Genomic DNA, 23,182 nt, shown 5'->3' with positions numbered 1-23,182 from the left:
CCCCTGGAATAATCAAATTTATAATTTTGGTAAAAGACTACCTCTTCTTTCTAAATATCTATTTACATTAAATTTAGTATCAATAGCATCAAAGAAGATGTAATTTAAGTGTTTTACACATAAACACTATATAACAAGATTTGCCCAAACATGGGGTCACACCCCTACCCCGGGGATCATGAAATTTACAATTCTGGTAGAGACCTTCCTGCTCTACATCACTATGCATTTAATTTTTCTTACATGTGTGTGGTTCTTAAGAAGAAGAGTTTTGAAAATTGGTCAACTTTGGACAGTTTTTGCCCCGCCCCTAGGGTGCTGGAGTCCCGAAATTTACAATTTATGTCCCCATTGTCTCAATGATGTTTCATTCCAAGTTTGAAAAGAATTGGACTGGTGTTTATTAAGAATTTAAAAATGTTCAATTGTTAACGGACGACGGACGGTAAATCATGTCACCATCAGATTTTGAATATCGGGCATATAAGACACTATTTAACAAAAGAAGCTTGCACAATCCTGGCTAACGCCTTTGTAACATCTAAACTTGATAATGGAAACTGTCTATATTTTGGAGTTAGGAAAAACATTTGACCGGCTACAACGGTGCAGAATACGAGGTCGCCAAAAAGGGAACATATATTTCCAGTTCTGGCAGAATTCCATTGGCTTCCCATTAATTACCGACCCCAATTCAAGATTTTAAGCTATACATATTGTTCCCAGGGATGTGACTGAATTCCTCAGAAATCAGAGGAAAACTGGTTAAAAAGGGAGGAAAACACCTCATCCTACCTGGAAAAATATCATTTTCTGCCACTTTAGATCAAATCCAGTGTTTCATTTTTTCGACAATTGAGCAAATCAGAACATTTTCTCTAAAAAGAGGAAAAATCACACCCCTGTGTTCCTTTCGTGAATTTGCGCCATTATACTTCGCAAGTCTTTTAAATGAATACAAGCCAAGTATTTTATTATTTCATTATGATAATTTGTATGTAAGACGTTGAGGGTTACTACCACAATAGATGTGATCGAGTGATCAATGGATGCGTTGAACAGGTTGTCCTTCATTAGTGATTAATTGTATAGAAAACTTCATGGAGAGGAATAAAAGCTAAAATTATGTTTCTGTTAAAACGTGGTGCTCACTAAACCTCACTGGTATGTCAAATTAGAAAGTAATATACATGTGTAGTTCCTCAAAAATTTGTTTCGAGGTACAATGCTGTTGTCTCCCCTGATTTTCTATGGCTCATTTTAGCCTCGATTTCAGTTTGACTGAAGGACAATTGAACACAAGATTTACTCCCGACTTCTAAGTCTGGACTACTTAATTTCAGCTCTCCAATCTTGAAGCAACCTTCATCCGTAACGTATTTTGGATCAGGATCTCGCGAAGCATATAATTCTAGTTTTGACGTTGTGTCGTGAGAGACTCGATACTTCTTCTTAGTCTGATATTCTCCTACAGTGATGAGCTCACCGATTTCCACATGTTTACTGAAGAGATTTCGACAGAATACCTTGCCATTTTCCTCCACTCTTTTTGCAGGATCATGTATGTCATCCTTGAATATCTGTTTACATTTCACACCGTAAGTGTATCTGCTTCGTCTTTCTTTGATCAACCAAGGATCATGACCAAAAATAACTGCTCCCTTCAGTACCGACCAATCGGCGTCCTCTGGAACAATCACATGTTTGTCTGAAAATTCCTTAACGACTCCATGACTTAGAATAGTAGAATTTGAGAAACCACCGACCATAATCAGAATGTCGACTTCGAATTCAGAGCACTGCTGAAAAATATGCTTTAAATGGCTACATATAGAATTGATTACACCCTCAAAGAAAGAGCAAGCAATTTCATAATCTAATTTCAGTTTACCCTTGCTTAATGATATGTCTACTGTTTTTCCTTCTCTAAGTTTAGCGCTTTTCACAGATGACAGTTCCATACCATCATGATTTTCCTTGAACAAATCGTGAAGAACAGCTGGAATGATGATAGTCATTTTCCTCTTGGATTGAGTGCTTATACTTAATTTGGCTGTTTCAATGTTGCGTTTAAGTTCTAGAAAGTCCAGCTGATGATCAGTTCTTAGTGTCGACATGGTCTTACTTCCCAGAAGATCCTCCAAAAATTCCATGATGTTGTCGTCAACGTTGGTTCCTCCCCAATCGCCCCCGGATGATTGAATCAACTCTCTAACACTTCCATCTTCAAGAACTCCATGGGTTGTAATATCCATTGTCCCTCCTTCAAATTAAAAATGACATTCTACATAAAATGAATAAAGAAAAACCTTAGATTAGATTCAATTACAACCGTTCTTAAAGATATCTGCGTTTTCCTGCTATGATATGAAACGAATTCCCTTCACAGAAAGAAATATTTTAGATTTTGATATTGGTTTTCCGTCTTGATTTTCATTGATATAATACCAAGGATCGGACGCATTTCATTGATATACTACCAAGGATCGGAAGCATTTTATTGATATACACCCAAGGATCTGAAACAAGTTCTGACAATTACTAGTCAACTAAAACTAATTATAGGCAAAGAAAGCGTGTAGTTCAGATCTAATTACACATCCTTTATTTGCTGACATGTTTTTATATCCTTTTGAGAATAGAATTTATTCAAAGATTTCTACATGAGAAGAATGAATCTCTTGCTGTGTATTGTCGACCCGTCACATCAGCCGTGAGTCCAATATCTTGATCAGGTAAATGGAGTAATCCGTAGTCAAAATCAGCGATTGGTTGCAAATATAAAACATAAAAAATATAAATAGAATACCAGAAACCCCATAGATTGCAAGAAAAAAAGATAGAATGTAACAGCTTATAACATGTCATAAAGTATGGGTCATCTAATTGATAGTTATACTCACCCCCTGCGTCGACAATGATGTACTTTGATCCGGGTGAGAAGGCTCTAAACGTGTCTCCAATTTCTCCAAACTTTTTTTTCTGTAACGGCAAGTGTTTGAGAAATATGGCTGCTGCTTCAGGTTCAAGCGCTATCGTGAGCATCTTTGATTCCAAACCTGCCTATAGGAATGTATTCTTTTTTATGAATGTAAACATAAAATAATAAAACATATATCTTTTATTATCAAAATTATTACCATAGTACATGAATAAAACATTTCCGGAACATACTTCCAAAAGCACTCCGAGCCACAATGACTTATATACATATAATTATATTCAATAATAAAAGTCAAGAAACACAAAACTCAAATAACATTTCACTGTTAGCTAACAGTGAAATGTTATTCGAGTCTTTTATTAATGGATGTATTTACTGTATCAAATACTGAATTCTTTTTTACAAACTATATAATTATATATATACTTACTAGGGTGGCTGCTTTTCTCATGAATGATTTTGCAGGCTGAGTCCAAATGGCGGGTACAGTGATCACCCACTTTACGTCTTCACAGGTTACATAGGAAACTTGTTTGACGATTGCGTTCATTATCTGCTCCCACAAATATCTTATGGCTGCAGAGAAAACTGTTAAAGCTGACATCTTGTTACCATTTTCAGCTTCCAGCTCCAAAGCGTCCAATGAAGTCTACAAAATGTTAAGTCATAAGCTGATTCACGGTGGTTCCTTTTTAGAATAATTTGGATTTTGCCGATCTTTACATAGAAACTCACCTGCTGCTCGTAGAGGGACATTTTGAATTTGGTGAAGAAGTTCCAGCATTCTGCTTCACCGTCAAGCAGAAGTTCGGTGTATTTATCCTCCGCTTCGTAACCAAAGCTAACAAACTTTTGATGATGGAATAACACGGCAGTGGGAGCCTTACTTGTTACCATAATACCATGCCAGCTCTTCAGATAGACGTTTGTTGGGTCTTTAGTGAAGGAATCTCTGGAAGAGAACCCAACTCCAGAATACGTGGTCCCGAGGTCGATGGCGGCCACAAATAGATGAGGCATAGAGTCCATTGTGACCTTGTCTGGCTGCTTAGCTCATCTAAAAATTGATGATAATGATTAATTGATTGTGAAAAGTTCATAAAGAATATTTTTTTAAATGTTTCATAGTACTGTTGGTGTATATCATGAAAATAATGCCTCGTATATATACGAAAAGTTTGGAAAGGCAATATCTAGTAATTTCAGCTTATTTATTTTAATTCAAAATATTCCAGGAATATCCAAATAAAAGACACTGCAGTCTTCCAAACCTGTTTCATATATGGATGATTAACTGAAAATGGGAAATGTTATGACAAACGGGATGCCTTCAGCTTCTTCACTGTCAACTACTCATATCTATATAGCAATATTCCATTATCCCCTGCGTATGGTGTTCCTGTTTCTAGTCGTTCACAAAATTGGCACAAGTATGACGAGCAATTCCGACTCCATAAGGCCTCCAACCCTGCTATGTCTTGGGGAGAAATTCACAGCGAATTCTGGTTGATGTGCATAAACAACCAATCAAATTTCCGCAATCAACAGTCGGCTCAGGCCAAGTTTATACCTTATGTATCAGCCAACTCCTTTAATACTATACCGGTAGGCCATGCATCACAAAAACAATTACAATTTATATTGCCTGCAACTCTGGTAAATTCTGTAATTTCTTCCCTAGATGCCGCAAGTCATTCATGCAGTCAGTGCAGAGGGAAACACCCTAGAGTCAATTGCAGGAATTAAAACCCTACATTCTTTGGGGCACACTCCTATTCTACTACGAGCCCTCAAAATGCACATGCAAGGCTACCAAAATGCAAAATTTCTCTTAGACGGTTTTACTTTTGGTTTTAGACTTCAGTACTTGGGTCCAAGGGGGCGAGATTAAGTAAAAACCTCTAAAGTCTTCATTCTAACCTATCAGTAGCGTGCACAAAAATCAACAAAGAGTTGTTGCTTAATCGGTGGCTGGGCCTTTTCCCAACCCCCTTTTATAAACCTTAAGGTCTCCCCACTGGGTTTAGTCCCCAAAAAGGATGGAGACATGAGGCTCATACATCATCAATCATATCCTCAAGGCAATTCAGTAATTTGTTTTATTGATTCCACAGCCTGTTCTGTCAATTATTCAACCTTAGATGAGGCAGCAGTCATAATTGCTAAGCTGGGGTCAGGCGCCCTTCTGGCAAAGGCTGATATCAAATCTGCCTTTCGTCTTTTACCAATATTCCCTGCTAATTTCGAACTCCTTGGGTTTAATTTTCAAGGTCATTTCTTTTTTGACAAAATGGTTCCCTTTGGCTCTTCAATAAGCTGTGCCTTGTGGAAAAAATTTGCTACCTTTTTACACTGGCTTATTCAACAGCACACAGGCAATGGATTTATCCTGCATTTCTTAGACGATTTTCTATTTTGCGGTCGTAAATCTTCCTCAGTCTGTCAAAACACGGTAGACAAATTTAGGTCTCTGTCGAGATCTAGGGGTACCAATTGCAGAAGAAAAAACCGTTGAACCAACTACATCTCTCGTATTTCTAGGTATTCAATTTGATACCCTCAGTATGACCATAACCCTACCATTAGACAAGTTGGATCGTTTAAGGTAAGTTAATAATTCTTTTCTGGCTGTCCGAAAAGTCAGCTTACGGGACCTTCAATCACTAATTGATTCACTAAATTTTGCCTGTAGGGTTGAATCCCCGGGGTGCGCCTTTTGCCGACGTCTTATCAATGCTACGATTGGCATTACTAAGCCCCATCATAGAGTTAAGCTCAATCGCAGCATTAAGCAAGATCTTCGTATTTGGCAAGTTTTCCTTCAATCTTTTAATGGCGTCTCGGTTATCAACCGTCCTTTTCTAGATAGTCAAACCATTCAGCTTTTCACAGATAGCGCGGGGGTAACCATGGTGTCTATTTCGGGGGTAGGTGGGCCCATGGTTTCTGGCCACCCGTCTGGTTTGAATTGGGTATCACCAGGGACATGACATTTCTGGAACTCTTTCCAGTTTTAGTAGCCATCACTGGTTGGTGCCATCTGTTCCAAAATTCTCAACTTCCTTTTCACATTTACAATTCTGCTGTAGTACAAGTAGTCAATACCTTTACTTCTAAATCTCACAGTCATTGGTGTAATCAGACAGTTAGTGCTACCATTACTACAATACAATATTCAGTTAAAAGCCACTTACATTAATACTTAGGCCAATCACATTGCGGATTCATTTTCTTGTTCACAGTGAACTCGTTTTCAAAGGCTTGCACGAGATGCAGACCAGTGGCCTACACCACTACCAGCCCACATATGCGACTCATCTAGACTTCTTAACAGGTCACTGGATCACAACACTCACCTGGCATACAATGCAGCTTTAACCAAGTTTAAACAGTTCACTTTACTGTATGGTTCCACCAGCACATGGCCTGTCCCTGTCGATCAGCTGCTGCATTACATTGCTTATTTGTCACTAAATCAGCTTACATATCTATATGACCATTTGTTTGCACTTGAGTGCAATTGTTTATCAACATAAATTCCAGGGTTTCCAAGATACTACCAACGCATTCATTATCACAAAAGCTCTAGAAGGTGTCAAGCGGTCTGTAGGCGTCAACAAAGATATCAGACGTCCTATATCATATCAGTTATTTGTTAAAATTATTCATGCCTTAACATCCGTCTGTCGCTCGCCTTTTGAATCATGTCTTTTTTCAGCAGCCTTTTCATTGGCATTTTACGGTTTGCTCAGAGTCAGTGAAGTTTTGTCATTGCTGATTTCACACGTTTCTCAAAACCAGCTAGGTCAATTGTCAGTATCATTACATTAGGTTCAAGACCAACCAAACCGGCAAGCCCCTAATTTGCCAAATTATCTAACTTCCGGACACCAATTTCTGTCCAACACTACCAATTAAGGCAGATTTACAGCTTAGCCCACCCCTACTAATACATAGCTCGTTCATGCAGATGGCACTCCTATGACACGTTTTCAGTTCCAGGCAGTCCTTCAAAAAGCTCTGTCATTCCTGCAACAATCTGACCATTTCAGGTCACACAGTTTCCGCATTGGCATGACAACTGAATTAGCAAATCGGGAATATTCACATATATAGTTTTATCCAGGAACAGGGTAGGTGAAAGTCCAACGCTTTCTTAGCATACATTCGACCTCAATAGTTTAAGCCATTAATTATTAATTCTCCACACACACACCCCTCATCAGTCAGACACCACATACACACGCACCCAATTCATGCATAGCACTGAGGTATTTCAGTCATACTCATTGCTACTCTCAAGTAACACAAGACAAGTATTACAGGTAAAACTATTTGGATTATGGGGTGGTCGATCCCATATTGGGCTGGCATTGCAACGCAAGACATACCAGAAGGGAGCAACCTCAACTTACAGGCCAACATCACATGGAAAGGTTGCAGAGGGCTGAGATGGGACCAGTTGGAGGAAAACCTCAACGATTTATTACTGGAGCACAATCATTAACCCCCTGAAGTTTTACTCGTTCACTTAGGATCCAATGACTTAACTACTGATCATGTCACATCAAAACAATTTAAAGAAGATGCGCAATGTACCATGTTAAGATTCAATGCGCTCTGGCCAAGTACAACCCTTATCTAGTCGGCTATCCTACCTAGAAGATATTGGCATTTTGCCCCTCTTGATGCTGGTCCTAAAATTAACAAAAAAGGATCAGAATTAATAGTTGCATGAGAAAATTCATGACTAACCAGGTAAGAGGTTTGTACATTGGACACGACCATGTCATCAAAGCTACTGAGGTTGAGTTGTTCCGAACAGATGGCACTCACCTGTCGGACCTGGGAAATCAATTATTTCTCAGCAATATTCAAGCGGCCTTGGAAATTTTTTTAAAAGTCAAGGCGTTTTTTACCCGCCTCACAAGTGATTTAACATTTCATGCTTGCTGCTGTTTGTCAATTGTGTGCATTACTATAATTTTTATGCAGCTCTAGGTTCAATGCAAGGAAGGTTCAAGTATTGGGGTTTGCTCAAATAGACTTATTCTTATCCATGTGACTCTTTTATGCCTACACATGTGTATGTTTTTTTGTATTTTGAGTTTCACTCAGTTTATTTTAATGCTGCAAGTTTTTTGGTGGGACATTGTTCTAATGTATGTGGCCGAACTGGGGAGTCGGTAATGGTATGCGATGACTGTTTCTGCTCCAAAACCTGGTTGTTCCCCCCACCTGCTTCTAAAGCAGGGGGCAATTTACAGGACTAAAAGTCGTAGAAGTTAAAACAAGTAAACTAATAGTTGGACCACCACCGGGGACGGTTAGGGCCACATCCACCTCACTTCAGTGAGGAGATACTACAGGCTGATGCATGTTAGAGGTTTATGTCCAACATGAAATCTACATAGCAGGTAGCACTGCAGGAGACAGCGTGAGAAGGGCGGGTCTCGCTTACCTCCTTAGAACACTGTCGTCCGTTCAGGTCTGGGCACTGAATGTTTTACTCGGGCCCTCCAGTGTATCCCTTACAAGTTAAGTTAAACTGGCTTACTGTGCGGTACCCCACAAAATTTTCACAAGCGGTCGATATTGTCCATTTCAGTAGATCCCAAATGTACCATTGCCATTATATTAATAAATTGGTAAACGTTGTTTGTGTCTTTAATTCACTGCAATGAGTCAGGGACATGTCATTACGCCAGTTTCTTTCATGTGTCATTTTGGATTTTATCTATCAAAGCGGATTCTTAAATTGATGTTAATTATGGATTACTGCGCTTTAAAGGACAGAGGGGCAAAGGTGGTCAACAGGCGATATTTAGAGACATTATTCTCCCTCCTGTGTTTGCACTGTTTTCAATTTTGTTTTCTTTAATGGATTTATGAAATTGTAAAAGCAACCAAAAATAAATATGTAACGTTTTCATCAATGAATTAAAATTAATGCATGGTTTTCACATGGGCTGTTACTTCAACAATTAAAGTGATGCTGTAGAATCGTTTAAATTCGAGGGAAGAAATTTCGTGGGTTTTTGTTGAAATATCATTTCATGGATAGGATATCTTTACCTTGAAACATCATATCAAGTTTGTGTGTCGTTTTGGTTGATTGACTGATTGTATCTTGTTTAACATCCCTCTCGAGAATTTTTCACTCATATGGAGACGTCACCAATATCGGTGAAGGACTTCAAATTTAGGCCTATGTTCGACGCTTACGGCCATTGAGCAGTGAGGGTTCTTTATCGTGCCACACCTACTGTGACACGGGACATCCATTTGAAGGTCATTTCCGAGGACCCGTGACATTCACACCTTATACCGAGCGTTTGGCGATGGAACTGTCACCATCTGTTTTAATGACTTTGGTTTGTCACGGCCGGGATTCGAACCCCAACCTTCCGCAAGCGTGGAGAACACTCTACTTATATCCCACCACGGCGGTATTTGTCGTTTTGGTTCAAATGTTTGAAAATCATGGGATAAGGAAATCCACAAAATTGATTGAATGATTTCATAGTTATTTCAGGTAAAAATTAATGAAAACCATTGAAAGCATTCATTTTCGAGTTTGTGATCTGATGAACAAGGGAAGAACATTTTCCACAACATTACACTGGTGTTAAAATATTTTGTAACCTATTATAATTATGATGTGCTAGCCTCTGTTGTTTATCTTCTCAACAAACCATATAATAATTCAACATGAAATAAAACTTCTCGTATCAGCCTTGTCAATGTCAATTTTCGAGTTGTCGGGTTTTCGTATAGATCATGTATTTCTGTCTGAATATGAGTGAAAAATTCTCCAGGCATAAAACAATTATACAAACAAAACATTTTTGCTATGAATATTTTTCTATATTGCTCCAGTGTCTTTTATCTTTAAGTTTCCCAGACTCTGTAGAAACAAACACTACGTACCAAACAATACCTCTAGGTATTTAATGTAACACAAATCAAAATACAATGTAAAAATACTCATCTGCCAGTAAAAAAAGGAATACTCTCCTACTGAAAAAGGATCAGTATACACATTACATATAAATGTGTACTGTACACAAGTAACATATACTGTACACAAGTAACATATACTGTACACAAGTAACATATACTGTACACAAGTATCATATACTGTACACAAGTAATATGTACTGTACACAAGTAACATATACTGTACACAAGTAACATATCCTGTATACAAATAACATATACTGTACACAAATAACATATACTGTACACAAGTAACATATACTGTACGCAAGTAATATATACTGTATACAAGTAACACACTGTACACAAGTAACACACACTGTACACAAGTAATATATACTATACACAAGTAACATATACTGTACACAAGTAATATATACTGTACACATGTAACATATACTGTACACAAGTAACATATACTGTACACAAGTAATATATACTGTATACAAGTAACACACTGTACACAAGTAACACGCACTGTATACAAGTAACATATACTGTACACAAGTAACATATACTGTACACAAGTAACATATACTGTACACAAGTAACATATACTGTACACAAGTAACATATACTGTATACAAGTATCATATACTGTACACAAGTAACATATACTATACACAAATAACATATACTGTACACAAGTAACATATACTGTACACAAGTAATATATACTGTATACAAGTAACACACTGTACACAAGTAACACGCACTGTATACAAGTAACATATACTGTACACAAGTATCATATACTGTACACAAGTAATATATACTGTACACAAGTAATATATACTGTACACAAGTAACATATCCTGTATACAAATAACATATACTGTACACAAGTAACATATACTGTACACAAGTAATATATACTGTACACAAGTAACATATACTGTACACAAGTATCATATACTATACACAAGTAATATATACTGTACACAAGTAATATATACTGTATACAAGTAATATATACTGTACACAAGTAACATACTATACACAAGTAACATATATTGTACACAAGTAACATATACTGTATACAAGTAACATATACTGTACACAAGTAACATATACTGTATACAAGTAACATATATTGTACACAAGTAACATATACTGTATACAAGTAACATATACTATACACAAGTAACATATACTGTACACAAGTAACATATACTGTATACAAGTAACATATACTATACACAAGTAACATATACTGTATACAAGTAATATATACTGTATACACAAGTAACATATACTGTACACAAATAACATATACTGTACACATGTAACATATACTGTACACAAGTAACATATACTGTACACAAGTAATATATACTGTACACAAGTATCATATACTATACACAAGTAATATATACTGTACACAAGTAACATACACTATACACAAGTAACATATACTGTACACAAGTAACATACACTATACACAAGTAACATACACTATACACAAGTAACATATACTGTACACAAGTAATATATACTGTACACAAGTAACATACACTGTACACAAGTAACATATACTGTACACAAGTAACATATACTATACACAAGTAACATATACTGTACACAAGATACACTGTACACAACTAACATATACTGTACACAAGTAGCACATACTGTACACAAGTAACATATACTGTACACAACTAACATATACTGTACACAAGTAACATATACTATACACAAGTAACATATATTGTACACAAGTAACATATCCTGTACACAAGATACACTGTACACAAGTAACATATACTGTACACAAGTAACATATATTGTACACAAGTAACATATACTATACACAAGTAACATATATTGTACACAAGTAACATATACTGTACACAAGTAACATACACTATACACAAGTAACATATACTGTACACAAGTAACATACACTATACACAAGTAACATATACTGTACACAAGTAACATATACTGTACACAAGTAACATACACTATACACAAGTAACATATATTGTACACAAGTAACATATACTGTACACAAGATACACTGTACACAAGTAACATATACTGTATACAAGTAACATATACTGTATACAAGTAATATATACTGTATACAAGTAACATATACTGTACACAAGTAACACGCACTGTATACAAGTAATATATACTGTACACAAGTAACATATACTGTACACAAGTAACATACACTATACACAAGTAATATATACTGTACACAAGTAACATACACTATACACAAGTAATATATACTGTACACAAGTAACATACACTATACACAAGTATCATATACTATACACAAGTAATATATACTGTACACAAGTAACATACACTATACACAAGTAACATATACTGTACACAAGTAATATATACTGTACACAAGTAACATATACTATACACAAGTAACATATACTGTACACAAGTAACATACACTATACAGAAGTAACATATACTATACACAAGTAACATACACTATACACAAGTAACATATACTGTACACAAGTAACATATACTATACACAAGTAACATATATTGTTCACAAGTAACATATACTGTACACAAGATACACTGTACACAAGTAACATATACTGTACACAAGTAATATATACTGTACACAAGTAACACACACTGTATACAAGTAACATATACTGTACACAAGTAACATACACTATACACAAGTAACATATACTGTATACAAGTAATATATACTGTACACAAGTAACACACACTGTACACAAGTAATATATACTGTACACAAGTAACTTATACTGTACACAAGTAACACACACTGTACACAAGTAATATATACTGTACATAAGTAACATATACTGTACACAAGTAACATATACTGTACACAAGTAACACACACTGTACACAAGTAACATATACTGTACACAAGTAACATATACTGTACACATGTAGCACATACTGTACACAAGTAATATATACTGTACACAAGTAACATATACTGTACACAAGTAACATATACTGTACACAAGTAACATATACTGTACACAAGTAACACACACTGTACACAAGTAATATATACTCTACACAAGTAATATATACTGTACACAAGTAACATATACTGTACACAAGTAACATATACTGTACACAAGTAACACATACTGTACACAAGTAACATATACTGTACACAAGTAACACATACTGTACACAAGTATCATATACTATACACAAGTAATATATACTGTATACAAGTAACATATACTGTACACAAGTAATATATACTGTACACAAGTAACACACTGTACACAAGTAATATATACTGTACACAAGTAACAAATACTATACACAAGTAACATATACTATACACATGTAACATACACTGTACACAAGTAACATATACTGTACACAAGTAACATATACTGTACACAAGTAACATATACTGTACACAAGTAACATATACTGTACACAAGTAACATATACTGTACACAAGTAACATATACTGTACACAAGTAACACACACTTTACACAAATAACATATACTGTACACAAGTAATATATACTGTACACAAGTAACATATACTGTACACAAGTAATATATACTGTACACAAGTAATATATACTGTACACAAGTAACACATACTGTACACAAGTAATATATACTGTACACAAGTAATATATACTGTATACAAGTAACACACTGTACACAAGTAACACACACTGTACACAAGTAATATACACTGTACACAAGTAACATATACTGTACACAAGTAGCACATACTGTACACAAGTAACATATACTGTACACAAGTAACATATACTGCACACAAGTAATATATACTGTACACAAGTAATATATACTGTACACAAGTAATATATACTGTACACAAGTAATACATACTGTACACAAGTATCATATACTATACACAAGTAATATATACTGTACACAAGTAACTTATACTGTACACAAGTAACACACACTGTACACAAGTAATATATACTGTACACAAGTAACTTATACTGTACACAAGTAACACACCGTTCATAAGACATTTAGAGGAATTTTCAAGCGAAAGTTAGTCTAAAAGTATCGAAATTAGGACATACCAGAATTGGGATCAGTTGCCTAGGAGGTGGGATCAGGTGCCTAAGAGGTGGGATCAGTTGCCTAGGAGGTGGGATCAGTTGCCTAAAAGGAAATGATAGAAATGATTATTTTGTTATGTAGACTCTGTACAAATCAGCAACACTGCATTAATGGTGACCAAAGTGAAGAATACACTTTTTAAAGGTATTCAATGTATAATGACCATATTTCATATCTAATAAATGGATTATGGTATATTTGTAATCATGGTATCATTTTGAAGAGTCCTTCGAATGGAAATAATCCACTATAGGAATTTTTAAAATTTTGTTTACTGCCTGATTTATTTCACCTAGAATTTAACATTGAAGTATATGGGAAAGACACGTTTTATTACAATATTTTACAAACAAATCATATTTTCATAATTATCTCTTGGTAGAAAGTTACATATACTTTCTTTTTATGAAAATATGAAATGAAATTAATCATTGACCATACAAATTTTTATAAATTAGATTTTTCTTATTTTTACAAAGGGCAGACAACTCTTCCAAAAAGTCTTAAGTGCAAAAAGGTCAGCTTCTAATCATTTACCATTCACGTGAATTTCATCTGCTTCACTTTCATCATTATTTAATAATAAACATTTATGTTGATCTAAATCTTTTAAAATTGTTCATTATCCTTTCATTATACATGGAATACCTTAAAGCAGGCCCTCACGTCTTGTGTCATAATTGTTTCCTTTTGTTCTCGTTCACCGTGTGGCTTTTCTTTGATTCATGGAGTTTTAATAACACACATGCAATAGGACGAATTGTAAAAAATGTAAAAAATTAAAAAAGTAAGTGCTATATGTATGTTGTTGGATTTGGGATTCCTTTCACTTGTTTTGAGAGTTGATTTTCCAATCGTAATGCGTACCTTCTAAATTCGACATATCAACGGAACGTGAACTACCTCGGCATCTATCGTGAAGCTGTATTAATTACCTTTCGTTTTGTATGAATTACAGTACATAATCTATGTTGTTATTTTGTCAGATCTCTCGTCCCCGCATACAGGCCTTGTATGTCCACCACCCCTGAGCTTGGCAGAAAATAAATATGGTTTCCTATTTGTATCCACTTTCAGTTGTGACATACTAAATGATAGGCCATAGTTTTATTTCAACTAAATATATGCATTGGGGAAAATTTCTGGATCCGCTCATATTCAAGAAACTGTGATCGCTCTAACATATTAGTATCGAATATATATTATTACCCACAATGGTTTTTACCCAGGAACGACCAAAAAACGTATGAATGTTTACGAAAGATTGAATATTTGTGAACCTTAATATTTTTTACGTATATACCAATTTTAAACACTCATGTTGTTCCGTAAATTTAAAGCGTTGGACATCGTATGACCTCATTATACGAATGATTGAAAATCGGTGAGGGACTATGCCACTATAACCCCCAGAATATACAGACCTCCACCTCCACAATCCCTATCTTCGGATTGCAACCCACAACAAATTAACGAAATAGATATTCAAGTTTACATACTTACTTTCTGTTCAGCAACGTTTGTCATCTACATGACTCAAAGCGGTCACACCTTATCGCACAAACGCTTACGCTATGAATGACAATGGGAAATCCCGGGAGTGTGAAAACTTTCAAACTGCATGTCATGTGAGGGAATCCCCTCAAGTATTAAATATCACTAAAAACCTTAACAACCAAAGTGTCAGATCCGAATATAGATACGAGGTTGAATATATATAAGGATTTAAAAAACACTAAAAATGACCAACAACACGAATAAATTGAAATTTTCAAATCCGTGCAATTTGTTGGAAATAGAATAGTTACGGTTTTTTTGGGGGGGGGGGGGGGGTGTACATACAACTAGCACTAAAATCAAACTACGAAGGATGAGACCCCCCCCCCCCCCAAAAAAAAAACCCACCCCAGAACGTCTACATAGTCATCAAATAATGAGGGGAAAAGGGCTACAGCCCAAAAAAACTCTAAAGTTTACCTCGGTAATGAGAATATTTCATTGAACAGCAATGTAGACAAAATAAACGCATTGAGACATCACTGAGTGGTAAAATATTCATAATAATTCTTGTCATTACACAACTGGTCAATATACGTATTTCATTAATTCTTGGAGGTTTTGATGAGATCGTAAATAATTTAAATTTTCAACTTAGTATGATTAACATTGGAACTTCAGCTGGTACTCGTACCTTGATACTACTCGTCAACTTTACATACCTCAATATATTTTGCTGGTACTCGTACCTCGATACTTCTCATCAACTTTACATACCTCAATATATTTTGCTGGTACTCGTACCTCGATACTACTCGTTAATTTTACATAACTCAATATTTTTAGCTGGTACTCGTACCTCGATACTACTCGTCAATTTTACATACCTCAATATATTTAGCTGGTACTCGTACCTCGATACTTCTCATCAACTTTACATACCTCAATATATTTAGCTGGTACTCGTACCTCGATACTACTCGTCAAATTTACACACCTTAATATATCTAGCTGGTACTCGTACCTCGATACTTTTCATCAATTTTACATACCTCAATATATTTAGCTGGTACTCGTACCTCGATACTTCTCATCAACTTTACATACTTCAATATATTTAGCTGGTACTCGTACCTCGATTCTTCTCATGGACTTTACATACCTCAATATATTTAGCTGGTACTCGTATCTCGATACTTCTCATGAACTTTACATACCTCAATATATTTAGCTGGTACTCGTACCTCGATACTACTCGTCAAATTTACACACCTCAATATATTTAGCTGGTACTCGTACCTCGATACTTCTCATCAACTTTACATACCTCAATATATTTAGCTAGTACTCGTACCTCGATTCTTTTCATGGACTTTACATACCTCAATATATTTAGCTGGTACTCGTACATCGATACTACTCGTCAATTTTACATACCTCAATGTATTTAGCTGGTACTCGTACCTCGATACTACTCGTCAATTTTACATACCTCAATATATTTAGCTGGTACTCGTACCTCGATTCTTCTCATGAACTTTACATACCTCAATATTTTTAGCTGGTACTCGTACCTCGATACTTCTCATCAACTTTACATACCTCAATATATTTAGCTGGTACTCGTACCTCGATACTTCTTGTCAATTTTACATACCTCAATAAATTCAGCTGGTTCTCGTACCTCTATACTCCTCAGTTTTACATACCTAAATATTCGTGAAGTCAACAAATTCCCAAAAGTGACAATGCTGTGGTAAATACATAATACAAATTCACCACTAACACTGAACGATTGGGGGGCTCTCCAGACTTCCCCGCTCCCAACTGCTAGCACACCGAGGGTGTGACTGCGCGGCCGCTTAGGGAGGGGTCCGTCCTTCAAGCCCATGTAGCCGTATTTCTCCCGGGTTTCTGTGGGTGAGTCGTCAACAAATGTACACACCGTTTTCGGCCCGGGTACCTCTTTGAAAAAGGTCAGCCCGGGCCCCTAGGAGATGAAACGTACTCGGCTGCGGAGAAATGTTCGAAGTAAGCGGCTGAGAAGCGCCCCAAACCCTTCGTGTCTCACCATGGTATATGGAGATGTTCCGGGCTCGAGTTGAATGGCGATCTAATTTTGCTTTGCAAAGTTTGTTGTTTAAATAGCAAATGTTATTTCACAACACATGGAAATCCAGTTCGAGATTCCTCTAAAACGTGGCTTCATATCTAAGCTGGTTACAAATTACCCAAGCTGTGGGATTTAAACCTCTTTAACAGCTACATGTAGTTGTACCTCATACAAACCTCTAGAACTACATGCAGTTGTACCTCACACAAACATCTAGAACTACATGCAGTTGTACCTCACACAAACATCTAGAACTACATGTAGCTGTACCTCACACAAACCTCTAGAACTACATGTACAATAAGTGGAATCCAATGACTTTAGTGTAGATCGGATCTAGGCCAGAGACTGTGGGAGGATTTGACAGCGGCATAAAACCTTGAACCTTTATGTCTGACCTGACATAGACCTTGAACTTTCACTTCATTGAATATGAAGTATAGCATAAAAACTATAGAACAAGCCAAACTTATCATTTTCGACAATGGGAGATATAAACTGACAGTCCAAACGCAACACCCCATCCCGTCATAAAATTCGTGGCATGAAAATTACATTTTTCTATCCCCCTCTTTCCCTCTTTGTTTAAAGTTTATCTAAATCACTTTATCTTCAAAATGCTCAAGACCGTTAAGTTTGTTTCAATACATAGATAGAATAATTAACATATATTGGTAGATTCATCTTAAGACCTCGAACATCATCTACACAAATTACAGGGGATGGAGATTCGTCAATTTTGTTAATGGAATCGAGTCTCTCACTGTCGTACAGTGTATCTCATATCTCTCACTGTCGTACAGTGTATCTCATATCTCTCACTGTCGTACAGTGTATCTCATATATCCCACTGTCGTACAGTGTATCTCATACCTCTCACTGTCGTACAGTGTATCTCATATACAAGTACAAGTAACATCTGTATTAAGGTATTCGATCCATAAACACCCTGATTATCACAAACAGTCAATATCTGTAGCATTAAATCTTTTGTGAAAACATAATGTCTAATTCTTAGTGAGGTAAACATGGCAGGCAGAGTGGATGATGACCAGATCTAGTCAGAGTGAATTAGAGTTTTTGTCAGAAATGTAGAAAAAATTAAATATGTTCTAAATTTCTATGGTGACCTTTACTTTTTTTGGCATATGTTGGTGATAGGGATCTCTTCACCATGATAATCATTTGGAAATTATATTCTAATTAGCTTTATATGTTAGAAATGTGTTTTTCTCATAAGGATTAATGTTAATCTCTATTATAACAGTTACTTCTTATGTATCTTGTCAATTTTCAAAATTCGTTTAGTGAATCACTGCGTATGTTAATTATCTTTCATCTGATACCAAGTTTTGTATTGCATAACAATTAATTATTGAAAAAATTGGGATTTTTGTATAGATCTGATACCTCAATGAGATATCTGTTAGTTTTTAAACATGTGCTATTTTTAGTGTTACATGTATTCGACTTATAAAGAACACCAAACCGACTTGCCCTGAGTGCAGTCGGAGTAGCATGTAGTAAACGGGTCTCTTGCCCGAAGCCATGTTTTAGAAGGCACCGAAAGAGCCGGATAAATACTAGTTTCTGCCCGATCAGCAAAAAACATTCAAATCTATGTTGGTTTATCGATTTAAATAAAACGCCATTGTCGTGTGTACGCCGTTTTTGTTGTTGTTTTTTTCTCTCGATATTTAAACATTGTTTGATTATGAATAGACATTTACAGCACTATTGATTAACTTGATAAGATAAAACGTAACATTATCCCACTTCATGGAAATATACATTTAAAAAATAAACAATTTTGAAAATACATGAGAACATGCATTTCCACGTTTTACGCCAGTGTACTTCATGCAGCGCGCGAGCGAAATTTATTTTTCATATTTATATTTCACTTCCATGTTTGTATGTAAACACTAACAGAGAAAAAAAAATCAAAATATATATTCAAAATATCTTTGTTGACGATGATGATTTGTTTTGAAAGCTAAGATTGAAATTTTTACTATTTCCAAACAAAACACCCTTTTCCTCATTCCGGAAAAATCACAAAAAAAAAAAAAAAAAAAAAAAATCATATAAAATAATTGAGAACTTGTATTACTCTTTTTGGAAGTGAAATCATGCTTCAAAAGAGGTGTTTTAAAGAGCAATTCAATAAAAAAAAGTTTGGTGTAATGATTTAAAAGCCGAATAGTTGTATATAACCTTGAAAAACGAACAGATCTTAGTTGAAATTGAAATCAAATTATCTTTTTAAAACAATAAAAAATAACGACCAGGAAATATGAAGTCATGGCCCTATCAAATACAAATCGAAAGTGCACAGAATCTGCATAACGCGCAGTGCTTATGATTATAATTTTTCTGCACACCCTACCTTAAAGTATCATTATAAATTATGAGATATGTGGTTTGCCCAACAGCACTGAATCCGCCATTGTATTGTGATAAGAATACTGATGATTGTTTTTTCATATATACCATTCATTTCTTACAGAAATATGTTTAAAACACTCTCAAATATAGGTCTTATTTTGCCAGAACTCAGTAGCCTCAACGGGTTTTGTCCCTGGGCCCCACCAGGGCTTTACCCTGAACCTACTGGGGCCAGGTCCAGACCCCAAGCGTTTTATTACGCCCCTGTTCACAAATTTTGGGATCCGCCATTACAATGCCACAATCACGGAGTTATCATGCAAATATGCTGACGTAGCAGCGACTTCGAATGGAACTATTAATAAGTCTTGCTAACATATCTATATTTTAAGAAACATGAATTGTTTGTGACACATTTGGTGATTCCAGCGATGAAAATGCCTTATATATAGTTCCAAAACAAGTAATGAAAGTTCACATTTTTAAATTTTAAGAGATGTTTAAACTTATGTTTCATTTTGTTCACATAAAAAGACTATCCGCTTTTTACTGCTGTCGTCTAACACTCCAGAAACGGAGACGACCCGGATAAAGTTTAAAGTTGAAATGAAGAACAGTAACTCTTCTAGGAACTCTGCCTGATCAATTTACCCGATTAAATCCTATAGTTCTATTCGAAGTAGCTTCAAGACGGTAGGGTTGTATGCTTTTCCCAATCACAGCTACAGTTCTGCAACAACAGTCGAAGTCGCCTGGGGTCTTCACAGTTAATTGAAACTTATCTTAACGACAACCTTGACGATAAAATGAAAACATTACATATTTCCACATATTCTCATAGCATGTTATTTCCCAAAATATTTTAGATTTACTAAGAATGTACGTTTCAATTTGGCTTAGTGGATCAATGTCATGTATACAACTGATACAAGTTTGAGAACCAAACACTGCACGGGAACCTTGACTGGAATATTGGTGAAAAAGCTGCACACTCTCATAAAAAAGAATCTATTTAAAAATCTGTACCACAAAAAGGAAATAGATAAATACCGATGGGTCATATTTCATCATTCAACTTATATACAATGTACATGTAGTATGAAGTTTTATCATTTACTTATTGCTGCAAGCAACCTTTGCTGCATCGAAAACTTTAGATGGGGGTCATATTCGCAAGATTTTAATTCCTCAATATAAAACACAACAAATTGTCCATATAAGTACTATAGGATAGTCTTGGTCTCCAGTCGGTTTGAATTCTCTTCATGAGAACATGAGTTATCTTTTAAATGTGTAGTTCTTAAAGCTGCAAATAACAGTTTACTCAAGGTTTTGAACAACGGCTTACTGAATGCAGCCTCCATATATAACAGCCCGTGGGGATCCGGATTAGAATAGGTCCTTAGTACCCCTCGCTTGTCGTAATAGGCGACTAAATGGGTCGGTCCTTCGGATGAGACCGCAAAAACCGAGGTCCCGTGTCACAGCAGGTGTGGCACGATAAAGATCCTCCACCTGCCCAAAAGCCGTAAACGCCGAGCATATACCTGAATTTCGCAGCCCTTCACTTGCAATGGTGACGTCTCCATATGAGTCGAGAGGGACGTTTAACAATATACAATCAGTCAATCAATCAAACATTTCCTACCAAAAGTCTTCAAGGGGTTATCTGTCTGGGACTTTGGTCAAAAGTAGTCAGTTGCTTCGTCCTCCCCAGCTAGCATGTCCAATGTTGTTCCAAAGAATGCTTTTGACCACTATTAAACACTATGCAAACCAAAGTGGTTTGACTTTAAGGTTATAAACCATTATTGGTAAACAGAGATAACTTATACATGTAAAACTGTCTGTAGGGCTGGCAGAAATTTTATCTTCTCCTTCTCCTCTCCACTCCAAATTCAGGTATGTCATCCCTAAATCGGAGACTTCGGTTCTCATACGCTATCTGACTGTGGTCATTCCCTGCAGACTTTTACCTGAACTTTTAAAGCAACACCATATCTTTATTGCTGATTTTGATATGATGGACAATATTTGTAAAAAAAAAAAAAAAAAAAAAAAAAAAAAATAAAGGTCCCTATAACCGAGTCCAGGATGTTTTTAATTTCGTGAAATTAAGCCTTGGCAAAAGCTAGCAGATTTTCAAACTACAACATTTTCTGTCAAATCATTATCTAAACTCTTGCACGATGTTTAAATCTCTGTAATCGATGAATCCACGTATATGGAAAAAAAACCAAAAAACAGTGACCAGAAGCGCGTTACTGTGACTGCAAAGAGATGTCACTTTCACAATCTGTTCTGTAACCTCCAGTATGTACAGGTGACCTCCAGTCTGTACAGAGTTGCGTTCAAGATCGTAGCTATGGTGGCAGTTTTATGCCATTTTATGATTTATCGTCTTTTTGTTATTTCGAGGCGAAAAGACAAGACTATATCTCAGACAAAATGATAATTAGGCCTAGCTACGTTTCCCTTTAAAATAACAAAAAGACGACTAACTGTGAAATGACACAAATCAGCCACCATACCTAGCCCTTAAGCAAGCCGCTACGATAGGTGACATCCAATATGTACAAGTGATCTTTAGGTTGGTATTGGTGACCTCCAGTAAATACAGGTGACCTCCAGTATGTACAGAAGACCTTTAGTTTATATTGGTGACCTTCAGTCTGTACAGATGACCTCCAGTATGTACAGGTGACCTATAGTTTATATCAGTGACCTCCAGTCTGTACAGGTGACCTCCAGTATGTACAGATGACCTCCAGTATGTACAGAAGACCTTTAGTTTATATTGGTGACCTTCAGTCTGTACAGGTGACATCCAGTCTGTACAGGTGACCTCTAGTCTGTACAGATGACCTCCAGTCTGTAAAGATGGCCTCCAGTCTGTACATGTGGTTGACCTCCAGTCTCTACAGATGACCTCCAGTCTGTACAGGTGGGTTGACCTCCAATCTGTACAGATGACCTTTAGTTTATATTGGTGACCTCCAGTCTGTACAGTTGACCTCTAGATAGTCTGATTGGTATACCACTAAGGAGTACAGATTGCATTAGGAATTTTTTATAGAACATAAACTTGGTTATGAAGAAGTCATTAACAGAGATTCTTTGTATTTCTACCTGATTTTTT

At 36.0% G+C, this 23,182-nt stretch overlaps 1 protein-coding gene across 11 annotated transcripts; it reads right to left on the bottom strand.

Annotated features, from left to right (window-relative positions):
- Window positions 1-966: 966 nt before the first annotated feature.
- LOC125679549 (heat shock 70 kDa protein 12A-like) lies at window positions 967-17,657 on the bottom strand. Of its 11 annotated transcripts, XM_048918852.2 has the most exons (8): window positions 15,549-15,674; window positions 14,006-14,087; window positions 7,603-7,641; window positions 3,680-4,001; window positions 3,375-3,593; window positions 2,904-3,063; window positions 1,892-2,263; window positions 967-1,802 (listed from the first exon to the last, which is right to left on the bottom strand). In XM_048918852.2, exons 4-8 carry the CDS (start codon window positions 3,971-3,973, stop codon window positions 1,792-1,794), a joined length of 1,056 nt encoding a protein of 351 aa, XP_048774809.2. In that variant the 5' UTR covers window positions 3,974-4,001; window positions 7,603-7,641; window positions 14,006-14,087; window positions 15,549-15,674; the 3' UTR covers window positions 967-1,791. The 11 variants fall into 11 exon arrangements, with proteins under 11 accessions (XP_048774809.2, XP_056012444.1, XP_048774802.2 ...); XM_056156469.1 differs by lacking the exon at window positions 7,603-7,641; XM_048918845.2 differs by having other exon boundaries at window positions 967-2,263; window positions 15,549-15,663.
- Window positions 17,658-23,182: the final 5,525 nt, after the last annotated feature.

Source organism: Ostrea edulis, chromosome 2, assembly GCF_947568905.1.
Source record: "Ostrea edulis chromosome 2, xbOstEdul1.1, whole genome shotgun sequence".
NCBI classification, from domain to species: Eukaryota; Metazoa; Mollusca; class Bivalvia; order Ostreida; family Ostreidae; genus Ostrea; species Ostrea edulis.
This window is presented reverse-complemented; position numbering and strand designations above follow the sequence as displayed.